Source organism: Camellia sinensis, chromosome 7, assembly GCF_055761805.1.
Source record: "Camellia sinensis isolate YWXY chromosome 7, ASM5576180v1, whole genome shotgun sequence".
NCBI lineage: Eukaryota > Viridiplantae > Streptophyta > Magnoliopsida > Ericales > Theaceae > Camellia > Camellia sinensis.
In genome coordinates, this window is record NC_138967.1 from 133,028,953 (window position 1) to 133,046,382 (window position 17,430).

General features: G+C 38.8%; 1 protein-coding gene across 1 annotated transcript; it reads right to left on the reverse strand.

Moving 5' to 3' along the window:
- Positions 1-14,971: 14,971 nt before the first annotated feature.
- LOC145796111 (uncharacterized) lies at positions 14,972-15,808 on the reverse strand. The gene is made up of 2 exons (XM_082881119.1): positions 15,448-15,808; positions 14,972-15,075 (listed from the first exon to the last, which is right to left on the reverse strand). The coding sequence occupies exons 1-2, from the start codon at positions 15,806-15,808 to the stop codon at positions 14,972-14,974; spliced, it is 465 nt and encodes a 154-aa protein (XP_082737245.1).
- Positions 15,809-17,430: the final 1,622 nt, after the last annotated feature.

The following is a 17,430-nucleotide window of genomic DNA, read 5'->3' on the forward strand; positions in this document are numbered from 1 at the left end:
TTGAATAATCTGCCTTGGGAATTAAATTGAGGGCCCTATCGGCCACAAAACCCAAAATTGACTACGCCTTTGTGATTAGCGTAATTTTTAGAGCCTATAGTGAAATTTAATTAGAAATTGATTCTGGTCAGATTAAATTGATTCATTTAATGGCATTGTGCTCAAATTGTTTAATATTCTTAAATTGGGACTTAGTGGGATTTGTTGGATAGGAACATTACACCCCAATTCCCTCCTTTCTTGTATTTTGACTGACCTTGGACTCAAAACCAGAGGAAGGGCCGGTTATAGAGAGAGAAAATGAGAGACTTATGTAATTTGGGCTCAAGACTTAGGAATTTGAAGATTAAGCTCAAGATTTGGCTAGAACTTGGGTGTTTAAGGCTCCTAGGTGAGTAATTATCCCTTGAATCATGGATTCTTGTTTGCTATTTGTAAATTCAGAGTTGAACAAGGAGAAAGAGCATGAGTTGGGTTAATTTTGTTGGATTGAAGCTTAGTATGTGCATGCATGTAAGAAACTACCTTGAAATTGCATGTTTGAGCACAAATATGTATAATCCATGTGAAATGTTAAAGGAAACTCATGTTTTGACCACCTCTTCACCAAATGAGTTGAGAATGGTGAGCATCTCCCACATGCATGTACAAATTATGGGAGAGTAAGTCTTAAATGTTTGAATTTGAGCATGTTGGTGATGAGTTTGACATATTTTGGGGCATACATGTGAATTATTTGTGAATTAAGCTTCATTGGGTTGTGATTTAAGGTTTACATCATGTTAGTATAATTATATTTGAGAATTGAGCCATAACATGCATGATTTGTTGGTTGAAAATCGAATTGGAGCTCAAGAACTCAATCTGGAAAACCTAGATTTTTGATGTCCGCTCGAGCGGGTTAAGTGCCGCTCGAGCGGGAAAATCGTGCTCCCAGCACTTTTTGCAGAGTTGGATTTCCGCTCAAGCGGGATATCTCACGCTCGAGCGGGGAGTTTTGTAGACAGGCCTTCCGTTCGAGCTCTCTATTCCACGCTCGAGTGTATTTTTCATGCAACCAGTACTTTTGCAGGCCTTAAGGGTCCGCTCGAGCGGGTAAGTTGACGCTCGAGCGGGGACCCTGTTCTCTAAAATTTTGTATGCTTGTTCTGTGTTTCGTTTTCCGTTCTCTTTCACTTGTAAGCACTCTTAGGCATATGTTAAGCATTGTAAGCGTTAATGAGATAAGAATAAAGCCTAAAGAGGAATCTGTGAATCAAATAACGGATTCAACTGTTAGTGACCCCTTTTGTGTTCATGAAATGTGTAGGGTCAAGCTCCAGGGCAAATCCACAAGCCGATCACTGTGAGTAATATTGATATTTGAAAGCTTAGCAATGTCCAACTGTTTATTCCCTTATAAGCTTTATGAGTTGCTAATTGGGATTGTGGACAAAAGTCTGACATGAACGAATGAATGGACCGAAGGTCGTTTCGATATGAATAAATGGACCTATCAAATTGGACCTAAGGTCGTTTTGACATAAATGAGTGGGCCGAAGGCCGTTTTGACACGAATGTATGGGCCAAAGGCCGTTTTGACGTAAACGAATGGACCGAAGGTCGTTTTGATACAAATGAATGGACCGATGGTCGTTTTGATAGAAATGAGTGGACCGAAGGTCGTTTGGACATGTATGAATGGACTTAAGGTCGTTTTGACATGAATGAGTGGGCCGAAGGCCGTTTTGACACGAATGTATGGGTCGAAGGCCGTTTTGACGTAAACGAATGGGCCGAAGGCCATTTTGACAGAAATGAATGGGCCGAAGGCCGTTTTGACATAAATGAATGGGCCGAAGGCCGTTTTGACATGAATGGAAATCTGAATGGGCCAAAGGCCAGAATGTTTGGAACTACAGTCACTTGATTTGAATTTCGTATAGTCATATATCTGTTAAATTGAAAGATGAATTGGACCCAAGGCCGTTTAGAACATGTTGTTCTACATTGTTATGTAACTACTGTATTTGATTTGATATTATTCACTGGGCTTTCGCTCACGCTCATTCATGTGTTTGTAGATGAGCCAAGAGGAGTCCAGACCTAGCCTCAGTGAAGTCTGTATGGAACAACTAAGGTTTTGAGAGAGTCAGCCCTTGTGTCTCACGCACGAGACCCGTCTTCGCCCTTTTGTCATGTATTTACATTTTGTCAGGTTGGCGAAGTTTTGAATACGTCTGTATGTAGTTTTGCTTGGCTGACTTCGATTTGAATGATCCTGTCTGTACCGCACTTATGTTACTATACTTTCTGTTGTGAGTTATTAACATATGTATGTCTGGAATGTTATGATATGCATATAAGCACAGCTCTATGGACAAAGTTTTAAAATTGCTTCCGTTTGGCCCCTTTTACTCTGATGAGTGTTGCCTTATTTGGTTTGAGGCCGTAGGTAATCTCGTGATTACTGGCCGATTATGGCCTTAACCCAAAGGGGCGGGTTCGGGTCATGACAGAGTGGTATCAGAGCATGAGTTAATAACTCACGCACTTGTCCAAAAGAGCAATGAGCGTCTAGAAAAAATCTAGTATGCATACATGTGATAAGTATGAATTCGAAAGCATCAAGAATATGCATAAGTGTTTCGATGTGAACAGTTATGTGCTATAAATCTGTGAATTACTATTTGAATATGTATGCTCTCTGGTATATGCATACTTGTGAATCTTTTGTATAAAGTATAATGCAAGTTTAATCAGATGGTGAGTAAGAACTCCGTAAAGTTATGTTTAACTTTAAATAATTGTTGATGATATGAATGACAAGTACCCTGGAATGCTATGTTCTGTATGAATGATTGTCCAAATTTTCCTGGAACGTAATCGTGGTATCCTTAGTAGAGACCCTCGCCCAGGGGACATAATACTGTGGCTTATGGTCATGAGGCCCTCGCCCGGGGGAAACAATACCGTGGCCTATGTATGAGATATGTTACCCGGTACCAGAGGTTCCATTATGGGACTTGATTTGCTTGACCAACATGATATGCTATGCTAAAGGGAGTACCACACATGATTTGAATATGAGATATGAATTGTTACACTAATGTGTACAACAAGTTTGTTTTGTTATAATGCACATACATGAATATATGAATCATGAAAAGTTGTTTACGTGCATTCAATTCTGCCTACGGCTGTCTATGTGAAATATGAACATGATTTGAGCATATAATTACTTAGTAAATGTTCAGTATGCGATATCTGATAAGTATGCAATTATCTGTTACGTATGTGATTAATTACGTACGATATGTGAAATGAGAATATAAAGACGTGCCTATGTGTGACTATGTGTTTATTTTTGTATTGGACATCCCCGTCTTTGGCATGATTTAATAAGGGTTCGTGTAGAATGTGGTTAAAGTAAGGGCATTGAGTTGGCAGACTCTTTTACAGCCCGACCTGATAGACTGGAAAGAATGGTACAATAAATGGCAGAGATCTTAAGACAACAACGTCAGTTGCTGTTATGGTGAGAACTTTTGCCACCACCAGTGTAAGAAACGCCGAGGAGTCGTTGTCGGATTTCTGGGGCTTGTTATAGGTGTGGTAAATGGACCGTATGGTAAAGAACTGTCCCCGAATTGAACAAAATGTGAATAAATGTTCTGCCTCAACTAGATTCGTACCAGTGGTAGGAATTGCTACTCAGGATAGAGTAATTACACTCATCCCAGAAAGCACTCAGAATACTGTGATTGTTATCCCAGGTATCTATATTGTTTACAAACGAATGCTTATGTGTTGATTGATCTTGAATTAGTACATGTGTACATCTTTGCTTGGGATATTATTTGATTCGAATCGGCATATCCTTTCGTATCTGCTGCATGTGTATTTAGATTGGTTGCACTCACAAGATCGAGACCGTATTCATTGAATGTGTATGTTCCATTTGGGGAAATTTGTGAAATGCGTATTGGGGTATCGATTAGCTCTACACATGCACATGTACATCTGAACCTATGCTTAGGGTGATTTGTTATATTACTGTTTCGATGACTAAACCACTGGAAGTATGATTCTGTGATCGTGTGACCGAGTTGAGCACCCTAAATGATGAACTCTATAATTGTGAGGCCATGTATTTTGATTGGTAGAAAGTTGACTGGATTACGTGACTATACTGGGCTCGACTCATAAGCCTATGCTTTTGTGGCTAATTTAGAACTTTTGCGTAACAATCCTATACTATGTGTACCTGAGGAGCTCTGTTTAATGTGTTACTATGCACCATGTTCTTGCATATAAGACTTATTTGAGAACTGCTATACTAATTATGATACATACCCCCCGATACGAATAACTGCATGCATATGCGACTACCCCCGAATTTATGTAGACAATACCGTATTGTACCTGATTTGAAACAGTTTGATATGAACTATCGTGGTGAACGATTCTGATATGACTTTGAGAAATGATGAACTTAGGGCAGTTGAGAAACCATCACCCATGTACCTAAGCAGACGAAGTATGCCTTACGGAACTGAATGTGCCCTATTTGAGAAAATTTTTATCTGATTCGACTTGATAGAACCTTTGCCTGATATTGTCTTGATGGAACCCTCATTTGATATAATCTGATAGAACCTTTGTTTGATTTAACTTGGCAAGACCTGTGTCGAGATTGGTTTGATAAGACCCTCTATCTAATTTAATTTTGTAAAAAGGGATTGAGGATTGCCTGTAAATAAATAGCCAGAATATTCCTGGCAGAAAAACTGATAGGCCCAAAACTTGAATCTGTTTGGAATACTTGACTTATTTGAAAGACCTTTTGTGGGCTGTCAACAGATTGATCTAACTATGAACACCGTTGAGAACCAACCCCCGACTATTGAGGGCATATGTGTTAAAATGAACCGAATTGTGCAAACCCCATGATTGGGTGTCGCAAGGAGTATTGTCTCATCTTTGTGTGTTTGACGCTATGGGAACCGATGACGGCAGATTGATTTGATCATAAGCAGTACTGAACATTTGTCTTTGACTGATCAGAATATGTTTTGTAAGGGAGAGTGGTTGCTTCAGTGTTATTAGATTTTGGGAAATCAGGTTAAAGTGAATGGTATTATGTTTGTTTTGATGGCATTCTTGGAGCGTCCTTTCGTGCTAGGGGACGTTAAGCCTATGTAGCACCTTTGGTTAGGATATCTTTTGCCACCGACGGTTTCGTGCGGATGGGTTTGTCTAATCAATCTCGGGTCGGCCACCGACGGTTGTGAACGGGTGTGCTTTGGTTCCGAGACGATTATTCCTTTGTTTTGTCCGGAATGTCATCCCTTGGTATTATGTAAATGATATTAACATCCAAAAAGCTTTGAAAAACCCTGATTGTCCAGAAATTTGCGAATTCAGTATGTCTTGTGAATAACTGCTCAGTGCCATTATATTCTGTGATTGGGGCTCTGAGGATGTGTAAATTGGGTCTAACATGTGACTGATGGTTTTGATATTATCTTTGACATCATGGGGATTAATATGTGAATTGCCTTCTGCTTTGGCGACTATGAAATAGTGTGGAAAGACTCGATGGCGCAGGAAATTGAATATTGAACTGAATTGTAGACCGTAACCTGTTGAATGAATTGAGAACACGTGTATTGTGTTAGAAATTGACTGCTTCGATGTTATTATATCTTACAATCAATATTATGGGGACATATGGACTATGTGCGTTGTATGGGTAATTACTTCGATACTACCTTTGTTGGTTAGGGAATCGGTGCCTGGATCCACTTTGGATTTCTGAAGACTTTTGATTGACCTTGGATAACTGTGATGAGTCACTGGACTAAATACCGAATCGGATTATGAATTGTGGAACTATTGAAGAATGAATTGAACTTTTGTGACAAGGGAATAGACCGAACTTCTGTGACAAGTTAGCTGACATTTGAAATAAATATGTTAGTGACCTGCTTTGAAGAGGGTAATTGGTGAATGTGTGTCTAAGTATTTTTCGGGGCCAACAGGTCGAAGCCGAATATCAGATAGTGGCGGAACTACTTCAATCTCTCTATTTTGAAACGGAAATGGGAATATGTGACTACGAATTTTGTTGTGGGGCTACCTTGAGCACCCAAGGTATAAGTCCCGTTTGAGTGTTTGAATATGGGATTACTAAGTTGCCTGTCTCCTCCCTGTGAAATTTTCGTAAGATGCTTGTAGACTAGTCATTGTTATACCAATAAGATTGCTCGTTTGCATGAGGTCCCAGTATCTATTGTTTTAGACAAAAATTTTAAAATGTGTTTGGATTTTGACAAGCCTTCAAGAGGCAATGAGAACTGAATTGGGATTCAGCACTACTTTCCATCCATAAATTGATGTATAGTCAGAAGGAACTATTTAGACTCTGAGAGAAATGCTCCGAATATGTACTTTAGATCTTCGAGAAGTCAGAAAAATCTGTCCATTGTTGGCAGACTTTGCTTACAACAAAAGCTTACGCTCTAGTTTCAATATGGCACCATACAAGCTTTGTATGGAAGAAAAGATAAGTCTCTGACTGGTTGAGAACTGAGTTTTGTTTGACTTTGGGGCTAAGTAAGTGGCTATCAAAAAGGATTGGAACCATTGAATGAAAAGTGTTCCGAATTGTGCCTGACTAAAGGTAAATTAAGTTTGGAGGACCAAACTTCCTAAAAGGGGGAAGACTGTGATACCTCTGTTCCGTAATATGTTAATTGGTCCTTAACATGATGTGATTATGTGTTTTGATATGATTTTGTGTTCCATTATGTGAAAATATGTGGTTTTGAAGTTCTATCTGTTCACCGTAGGGATATCTGTTGAATAATCTGCCTTGGGAATTAAATTGAGGGCCCTATCGGCCACAGAACCCAAAATTGACTACGCCTTTGTGATTAGCGTAATTTTTAGAGCCTATGGTGCAATTTAATTAGAAATTGATTTTGGTCAGATTAAATTGATTCATTTAATGGCATTGTGCTCAAATTGTTTAATATTCTTAAATTGGGACTTAGTGGGATTTGTTGGATAGGAACATTACACCCCAATTCCCTCCTTTCTTGTATTTCGGCTGACCTTGGACTCAAAACCAGAGGAAGGGCCGGTTATAGAGAGAGAAAGGGAGAGACTTGTGTAATTTGGGCTCAAGACTTGGGAATTTGAAGATTAAGCTCAAGATTTGGCTAGAACTTGGGTGTTTAAGGCTCCTAGGCGAGTAATTATCCCTTGAATCATGGATTCTTGTTTGCTATTTGTAAATTCAGAGTTGAACAAGGAGAAAGAGCATGAGTTGGGTTAATTTTGTTGGATTGAAGCTTAATATGTGCATGCATGTAAGAAATTACCTTGAAATTGCATGTTTGAGCACAAATATGTATAATCCATGTGAAATGTTAAAGGAAACTCATGTTTTGACCACCTCTTCACCAAATGAGTTGAGAATGGTGAGCATCTCCCACATGCATGTACAAATTATGGGAGAGTAAGTCTTGAATGTTTGAATTTGAGCATGTTGATGATGAGTTTGACATATTTTGGGGCATACATGTGAATTATTTGTGAATTGAGCTTCAATGGGTTGTGATTTAAGGTTTACATCATGTTAGTGTAATTATATTTGAGAATTGAGCCATAACATGCATGATTTGTTGGTTGAAAATCGAATTGGAGCTCAAGAACTCAATCTGGAAAACCCAGATTTTTGATGTCCGCTCGAGCGGGTTAAGTGCCGCTCGAGCGGGAAAATCGTGCTTGCAGCACTTTTTACAGAGTTGGATTTTCGCTCGAGTGGGATATCTCATGCTCGAGCGGGGAGTTTTGTAGACAGGCCTTCCGCTCGAGCTCTCTATTCCACGCTCGAGCATATTTTTCGTGCAACCAGTACTTTTGCAGGCCTTAAGGGTCCGCTTGAGCGGGTAAGTTGATGCTCGAGCGAGGACCCTGTTCTCTGAAATTTTGTATGCTCGTTCTGTGTTTCGTTTTCCGTTCGCTTTCATTTGTAAGTACTCTTAGGCATATGTTAAGCATTGTAAATGCGTTAATGAGATAAGAATAAAGCCTAAAGAGGAATATGTGAAACCAAGAACGAAATGAACTGTTAGTGACCCCTTTTGTGTTCATGAAATGTGTAGGGTCAAGCTCCAGGGCAAATCCACAAGCCGATCACTGTGAGTAATATCGATATTTGAGAGCTTAGCAATGTCCAAATGTTTATTCCCTTATAAGCTTTATGAGTTGCTAATTGGGATCGTGGACAAAAGTCTGACATGAACGAATGAATGGACCGAAGGTCGTTTCGATATGAATAAATGGACCTATCAAAATGGACCTAAGGTCGTTTTGACATAAATGAGTGGGCCGAAGGCCGTTTTGACACGAATGTATGGGCCGAAGGCCGTTTTGACGTAAGCGAATGGACCGAAGGTCGTTTTGATAGAAATGAGTGGATCGAAAGTCGTTTGGACATGTATGAATGGACCTAAGGTCGTTTTGACGTAAACGAATGGGCTGAAGGCCATTTTGACAGAAATGAATGGGCCAAAGGCCATTTTGACAGAAATGAATGGGTCGAAGGCCATTTTGACATAAATGAATGGGCCGAAGGCCGTTTTGACATGAATGGAAATCTGAATGGGCCAAAGGCTAGAATGTTTGGAACTACAGTTACTTGATTTGAATTTCGTATAGTCATATATCTGTTAAATAGAAAGATGAATTGGGCCCAAGGCCATTGGGAACGTGTTGTTCTACATTGTTATGTAACTTCTGTATTTGATTTGATATTATTCACTGGGCTTTCGCTCACACTCATTCATGTGTTTGTAGATGAGCCAAGAGGAGTCCAGACCTAGCCTCAGTGAAGTCTATATGGAACAACTAAGGTTTTGAGAGAGTCAGCCCTTGTGTCTCACGCACGAGACCCGTCTTCGCCCTTTTGTCATGTATTTACATTTTGTCAGGTTGGCGATGTTTTGAATACGTCTGTATGTAGTTTTGCTTGGCTGACTTAGATTTGAATGATCCTGTCTGTACCGCACTTATGTTACTATACTTTCTGTTGTGAGTTATTAACATATGTATGTCTGGAATGTTATGATATGCATATAAGCACGGCTCTATGGACAAAGTTTTAAAATTGCTTCCGTTTGGCCCCTTTTACTCTGATGAGTTTTGCCTTATTTGGTTTGAGGCCGTAGGTAATCTCGTGATTACAGGCCGGTTATGGCCTTAACCCAAAGGGGCGGGTTCGGGTCATGACAGAGTGGTATCAGAGCATTAGTTAATAACTCACGCACTTGTCCAAAAGAGCAATGAGCGTCTAGAAAAGATCTAGGATGCATTCATGTGATAAGTATGAATTCGGAAGCATCAAGCATATGCTTAAGTGTTTCTATGTGAACAGTTATGTGCTATAAATCTGTGAATTACTATTTGAATATGTATGCTCTCTGGTATATGCATACTTGTGAATCTTTTGTATAAAGCATAATGCAAGTTTAATCAGATGGTGAGTAAGAACTCCGTAAAGTTATGTTTAACTTTAAATAATTGTTGATGATATGAATGACAAGTACCCTGGAATGCTATGTTCTGTATGAATGATTGTCCAAATTTTCCTAGAACGTAATTGTGGTATCCTTAGTAGAGACCCTCGCCCAGGGGACATAATACTGTGGCTTATGGTCATGAGGCCCTCGCCCGGGGGAAACAATACCGTGGCCTATGTATGAGATATGTTACCCGGTACCAGAGGTTCCATTATGGGACTTGATATGCTTGACCAACATGATATGCTATGCTAAAGGGAGTACCACACATGATTTGAATATGAGATATGAATTGTTACACTAATGTGTACAACAAGTTTGTTTTGTTATAATGCACATACATGAATATATGAATCATGAAAAGTTGTTTATGTGCATTCAATTCTGCCTACGGCTGTCTATGTGAAATATGAACATGATTTGAGCATATAATTACTTAGTAAATGTTCAGCATCCGATATCTGATAAGTATGCAATTATCTGTTACGTATGTGATTAATTACGTACGATATGTGAAATGAGAATATAAAGACGTGCCTATGTGTGACTATGTGTTTATTTTTGTATTGGACATCCCCGTATTTGGCATGATTTAATAAGGGTTCGTGTAGAACGTGGTTAAAGTAAGGGCATACGAGTTGGCAGACTCTTTTACAGCCCGACCTGATAAACTGGAAAGAATGGTACAAGAAATGGCAGAGATCTTAAGACAACAACGTCAGTTGCTGTTATGGTGAGAACTTTTGCCACCACCAGTGTAAGAAACGCCGAGGAGTCGTTGTCGGATTTCTGGGGCTTGTTATAGGTGTGGTAAATGGACCGTATGGTAAAGAACTATCCCCGAACTGAACAAAATGTGAATAAATGTTCTGCCTCAACTAGATTCGTACCAGTGGTAGGAATTGCTACTCAGGATAGAGTAATTACACTCATCCCAGAAAGCACTCAGAATACTGTGATTGTTATCCCAGGTATCTATATTGTTTACAAACGAATGCTTATGTGTTGATTGATCTTGAATTAGTACATGTGTACATCTTTGCTGGGATATTATTTGATTCGAATCGGCATATCCTTTCGTATCTGCTGCATGTGTATTTAGATTGGTTGCACTCACAAGATCGAGACCGTATTCATTGAATGTGTATGTTCCATTTGGGGAAATTTGTGAAATGCGTATTGGGGTATCGATTAGCTCTACACATGCACATGTACATCTGAACCTATGCTTAGGGTGATTTGTTATATTACTGTTTCGATGACTAAACCACTGGAAGTATGATTCTGTGATCGTGTGACCGAGTTGAGCACCCTAAATGATGAACTCTATAATTGTGAGGCCATATATTTTGATTGGTAGAAAGTTGACTGGATTACGTAACTATACTGGGCTCGACTCATAAGCCTATGCTTTTGTGGCTAATTTAGAACTTTTGCGTAACAATCCTATACTATGTGTACCTGAGGAGCTCTGTTTAATGTGTTACTGTGCACCATGTTCTTGCATATAAGACTTATTTGAGAACTGCTATACTAATTATGATACGTACCCCCCGATACGAATAACTGCATGCATATGCGACTACCCCCGAATTTATGTAGACAATACCGTATTGTACCTGATTTGAAACACTTTGATATGAACTATCGTGGTGAACGATTCTGATATGACTTTGAGAAATGATGAACTTAGGGCAGTTGAGAAACCATCACCCATGTACCTAAGCAGACGAAGTATGCCTTACGGAACTGAATGTGCCCTATTTGAGAAAATTTTTATCTGATTCGACTTGATAGAACCTTTGCCTGATATTGTCTTGATGGAACCCTCATTTGATATAATCTGATAGAACCTTTGTTTGATTTAACTTGGCAAGACCTGTGTCGGGATTGGTTTGATAAGACCCTCTATCTAATTTAATTTTGTAAAAAGGGATTGAGGATTGCCTGTAAATAAATAGCCAGAATATTCCTGGCAGAAAAACTGATAGGCCCAAAACTTGAATCTGTTTGGAATACTTGACTTATTTGAAAGACCTTTTGTGGGCTGTCAACAGATTGATCTAACTATGAACACCGTTGAGAACCAACCCCCGACTATTGAGGGCATATGTGTTAAAATGAACCGAATTGTGCAAACCCCATGATTGGGTGTCGCAAGGAGTATTGTCTCATCTTTGTGTGTTTGACGCTATGGGAACCGATGACGGCAGATTGATTTGATCATAAGCAGTACTGAACATTTGTCTTTGACTGATCAGAATATGTTTTGTAGGGGAGAGTGGTTGCTTCAGTGTTATTAGATTTTGGGAAATCAGGTTAAAGTGAATGGTATTATGTTTGTTTTGATGGCATTCTTGGAGCGTCCTTTCGTGCTAGGGGACGTTAAGCCTATGTAGCACCTTTGGTTAGGATATCTTTTGCCACCGACGGTTTCGTGTCGGTTTGTCTAATCAATCTCGGGTCGGCCACCGACGGTTGTGAACGGGTGTGCTTTGGTTCCGAGACGATTATTCCTTTGTTTTGTCCGGAATGTCATCCCTTGGTATTATGTAAATGATATTAACATCCAAAAAGCTTTGAAAAACCCTGATTGTCCGAAAATTTGCGAATTCAGTATGTCTTGTGAATAACTGCTCAGTGCCATTATATTCTGTGATTGGGGCTCTGAGGATGTGTAAATTGGGTCTAACATGTGACTGATGGTTTTGATATTATCTTTGACATCATGGGGATTAATATGTGAATTGCCTTCTGCTTTGGCGACTATGAAATAGTGTGGAAAGACTCGATGAAGCAGGAAATTGAATATTGAACTGAATTGGAGATCGTAACCTGTTGAATGAATTGAGAACACGTGTATTGTGTTAGAAATTGACTGCTTCGATGTTATTATATCTTACAATCAGTATTATGGGGATATACGGACTATGTGCGTTGTATGGGTAATTACTTCGATACTACCTTTGTTGGTTAGGGAATCGGTGCCTGGATCCACTTTGGATTTCTGAAGACTTTTGATTGACCTTGGATAACTGTGATGAGTCACTGGACTAAATACCGAATCGGATTATGAATTGTGGAACTATTGAAGAATGAATTGAACTTTTGTGACAAGGGAATAGACCGAACTTCTGTGACAAGTTAGCTGACATTTGAAATAAATATGTTAGTGACCTGCTTTGAAGAGGGTAATTGGTGAATGTGTGTCTATGTATTTTTCGGGGCCAACAGGTCGAAGCCGAATATCAGATAGTGGCGGAACTACTTCAATCTCTCTATTTTGAAACGGAAATGGGAATATGTGACTACGAATTTTGTTGTGGGGCTACCTTGAGCACCCAAGGTATAAGTCCCGTTTGAGTGTTTGAATATGGGATTACTAAGTTGCCTGTCTCCTCCCTGTGAAATTTTCGTAAGATGCTTGTAGACTAGTCATTGTTATACCAATAAGATTGCTCGTTTGCATGAGGTCCCAGTATCTATTGTTGTAGACAAAAATTTTAAAATGTGTTTGGATTTTGACAAGCCTTCAAGAGGCAATGAGAACTGAATTGGGATTCAGCACTACTTTCCATCCATAAATTGATGTATAGTCAGAAGGAACTATTTAGACTCTGAGAGAAATGCTCCGAATGTGTACTTTAGATCTTCGAGAAGTCAGAAAAATCTGTCCATTGTTGGCAGACTTTGCTTAGTATATCCTTACTTTGCATCCATGTTTCTGTTTATTTTTATTTTGAGTGTTTTGTGAGGTTTTATTTTATTTTATTGCAATATTCCCTCATCTCTCTCTCATTTGATCTATAATAATTTATTCAAAGTGTTGTAATAAGTTCCCGCCCCACTTCTTTCTATCTCATTCTTTTACTTGCTTTCCTTATTTATGGATATGCATTATGTTTATTTTATTTTATCTTTTTAGTATGTCCTTACTTTGCATCCATGTTTCATGCATCTTGATTCGGCTAATTTTGCATTTGTGGATTTAATCAATTCCTATGTGATTATGTACGCTAGCTCATATTCTTGAGATGATTCACATGTCATATCTTAGAAGCCGAATCTTTAGTTACATCTCATGAGTGAATTGCATTAGGATTTTGTATATAAGATCATGCATGATTTACTACCGTTGTTTTGTAGCTTGTTCGCAGGATGTCAAACATGTAAGTTTTTATGCTTTAGCATCCCGGTTGTGTATGTTTTTCTTACTATGTTTAGCATTCTACCATGAGGCTATTCGCTTATGTGATATAACTCTATTAATGCCAGTGGATGGAGGTTGTGTCGCTTAATTTGGAATGATGTTGGTTTTCATGACTGTAGACTCAATTTCTTTGAGTTGTACATCTTCAAAACTCTTTCAAAATACATGAAATCAAATTATTCCAAAATAAATGACATAGTCTATACTTGTATGTTTCACATTGTAATTTTTAGGATTTATTAAATAATCGAAATATGAACATATAAAGTAAATAAAATTCATATCATGGTTTAGTAAAAGCTAATCTCTTGATCGGGTGAGTGGGGGTGCTCAATTAATGACCTTCCCCTCTCATACCTAAGGTTCCGAACCGAGACAACTTTAGTTATGACAAACAATGGCCTTAGCACGAGTTATGGGTTTCCTAATTTTTCAAAAATATTAGGTGGCAACTTTGAGATCTGATGACGCAGTCTATTTCTGGCAAAAGGTTTTGCAATAAAATGGATTTCCTAAAAGTTACAAAATCCGGACTCTCATTTATGTTTCACATTGCACTAGTGAGACTAGATCAAAGAGATCGAGGGTCTGAACTGTTTAACGCGCACGGGTACCCCCCGGGCATGTTACACATATGCTCCATCACCGGTGGTAAGGCTACTCGGTATGTTACTGAATTGATCTTCTCGAGAATTTCATATAGCCCAACATATCTTGGTGCCAACTTGCCTTTCACCCCAAATCGCATCTGACCTTTCATTGTAGTTACTTTTATGAACACATGATCACCAACTTCCTATTCTCTATATCTTCTCCGGACATCCGCATAACTCTTTTGACTGCTCTGTGCAGTTCTTAGGCATTATTGAATCAATTTCACTTTCTCAATTGTTTCTTGCACAAGTTCTGGTCCCAACAATGGTCTGTCACCTACCTCAGCCCAATAGATAGGAGAACGACATTTTCTTCCATACAAAGCTTCATAAGGAGCCACCCCAATACTTGAATGATAGCTGTTGTTATACACAAAGTCGGCCAGAGGAAGGTAAGTCTCCCAATTGCCTTGAAAGTCTAACACACACATCCGTAATATGTCCTCTAATGTTTTAATGGTTCGTTCAGATTGGCTATCTGTTTGTGGGTGATAAGCACTGCTTAATCTCAATTCAGTCCCCAAAACTTGTTGCAAACTTTACCAGAATCTCGAAGTAAACTTGGGGTCTCTGTCAGATACTATGGACACCAGAACTCCATGTAATTTCACAATCTCATTGACATACAAATTAGCCAGCTTATCTACATTATACAAAGATTTGACAAGCAAAAAATGGGCAGACTTAGTTAAACGTCAACAATGATCCAAATGGAATCCATACCTCAAGAGGAACAAGGCAATCCCAGAATGAAGTCCATGGTAATGTGCTCCCATTTCCATTCTGGTATTGGAAGCGGTTGTAACAAGCCAGCAGGTCGTTGATGTTCAACTTTAACTTGTTGGCAGTGTAAACATCTTAGCCATAAAATCTGCAATATACTTTTTCATTCCCGGCCACCAGAAATTCTATTTCAAGTCGTGATACATCTTTGTATTTCCCGAATGCATAGAAAATTTTGAGTTGTGAGATTCAGTCATGATGCATTTCCTCAAATCAAAACAGTCTGGCACACAAAGGCGATTCTGAAATTTCAACACATCATTGTCAAGCACAAATCCCAGTTTCGATTTTGAATCAATCTCATCAACAATTATCCTCAGAAACTCATCTTTGCGTTGTTTCTCTTTAATCTCTTCAATGACTGCTAGCTGAGCAGAAATGTCAGCTAAGATTCTGCCCTGTTCACGCAATACAACTTCAATCTCATCCTTCTCCAAGTCACATAACAACTCTCTCTGGCTGGTGAGCAAACATGACAAATTGGCAATAGACTTTCGGCTCAATGAATCTGCAACAGTATTTGCCTTCCTTGGATGATATAGAATTTGTAAATCATGGTCTTTGATCAATTCTAGCCACCTTCTCTGTCTCATGTTCAGTTCTTTTTGGGTAAAGAAGTATTTTAAACTTTTGTGATCAGTATATACCTCACAAGTTACACCATAATTCTGGAATTTTTAGAATTGCTTCCAAGCTTCAAACTCAACCCCAAAGCCATAAAACTCATCCTTTTGGGCCAAACATTTGAGAAACTGCATTTAAACTTGGAAAACATCAAAAATTAAGGATCATTTCACAAAATCAAGACCCAAGAGTAAGTTAATTGATAAAAACTCAGCTTGAAACTTCAAGAACATGACTTGCATGCAATGATATGAGCTTTAACTTTCCAAAACATGGTTAATAGATATATTGGCACAAAAACAAGTTGAATTCTTAAACTAACACCAAAATATGGACATGTATGGAACAAATTCTTAGACATTATGCTCTAATTGCAATGCAATGCACATGCATGCATGTATACTCTTCTTGCCTACTCCATGAAGCTTAATTCTTGCCTGACTCCACCCAATTCTTTTGAATACATGTGTTAAGTACCTCAATTTCATATCTAAAGGCTTGATTTCTTACCTTAGGTGCTCAATTATGGCTTAGATGTGTAGATGTTTTGAATTTCCAAGCCAAAGGCTCTAAGTTCTTCCCAATCCAAGCTCCCTTTCTCTTGAGCTCAAACTTTACACTAACTCTCTCTCTCTCTCTCTCTCTCTCTCTCTCTCTCTCTTCCCTACGTTTTGATGTCAAAAGATAATAAAGTGTGTGTGTATAGTGGTGGTATAAGGCATCACATGGATTACATAGGCATCATTAGTGAGATTAATTAATCCTTGATTGAATTAAACAATTATACTTATTTTATTCTAATTATTTTGTTCCGAAATGAATTTCAATTGAACCTACCATAAAATTCTAAAAATTCTAATTAACACATAAATCAAGTTAATTTCTGAATCAGATGCCGATAAGGCCTTCAATTCGTAAATCGAAATGAAAATATGAACAAATCTTTCTACGCTAAACAGCTATAAACACAAATAAGGCAACATATGATGCAAAACTTCACTTTAATTTCTTATTAGGCATAATTAAGCATGGATTAACATTAATCAGGGGTCGGGGTTATTGCACTAAGTACCGGCAAAGAATTGCTCCATGGCAGCAATGAAGTACACCTGTAATATAAGGGAGGCAGAAAGTGAAAAAATTGAAAGCAAAGATCATGAGGTCTTGGATGATGTCGGCAAGAAACCTATCGAGAAGTGAAGAACCATTGAAGAAGATTCTTTTCCAAGAAGGTGACGAGGAGCATTTCTTCCTTCTCGGCTCAAGCTTAGTCGGGGAAGAGGAAAATGAATTGGAGACCTTCCTACAAGCATATAAGTGTTTGCTTGGATGCCCTATGAGATGCCTGACATTAACCCCGAGGTCACTTGTCATAGGCTTAATGTGGATAGGTCAGCTAAACCTGCCATCCAGCGAGCAAGAAGGCAGACATTGATACATGTGGAAGCAGTCAAAGAGGAAGTAGACAAGCTGTTGGAAGCTTAGGCCATTCGGGAGGTAAACTACCCTACTTGGCTGTCCAACACAGTGGTAGTGAAAAAAAAGAACGGTAAGTATAGGGTTTGTGTGGACTTCACAAGCTTGAATAAGG

Coding starts and splice junctions, on each gene's coding strand:
- LOC145796111 (XM_082881119.1), bottom strand. CDS start 15,808: ATGAGACAGAGAAGGTGGCTAGAATTGATCAAAGACCATGATTTACAA. Junction 15,076..15,447: donor GAAATTTCAGAATCGCCTTT/GTGTGCCAGACT, acceptor TGTATAATGTAG/ATAAGCTGGCTAATTTGTAT.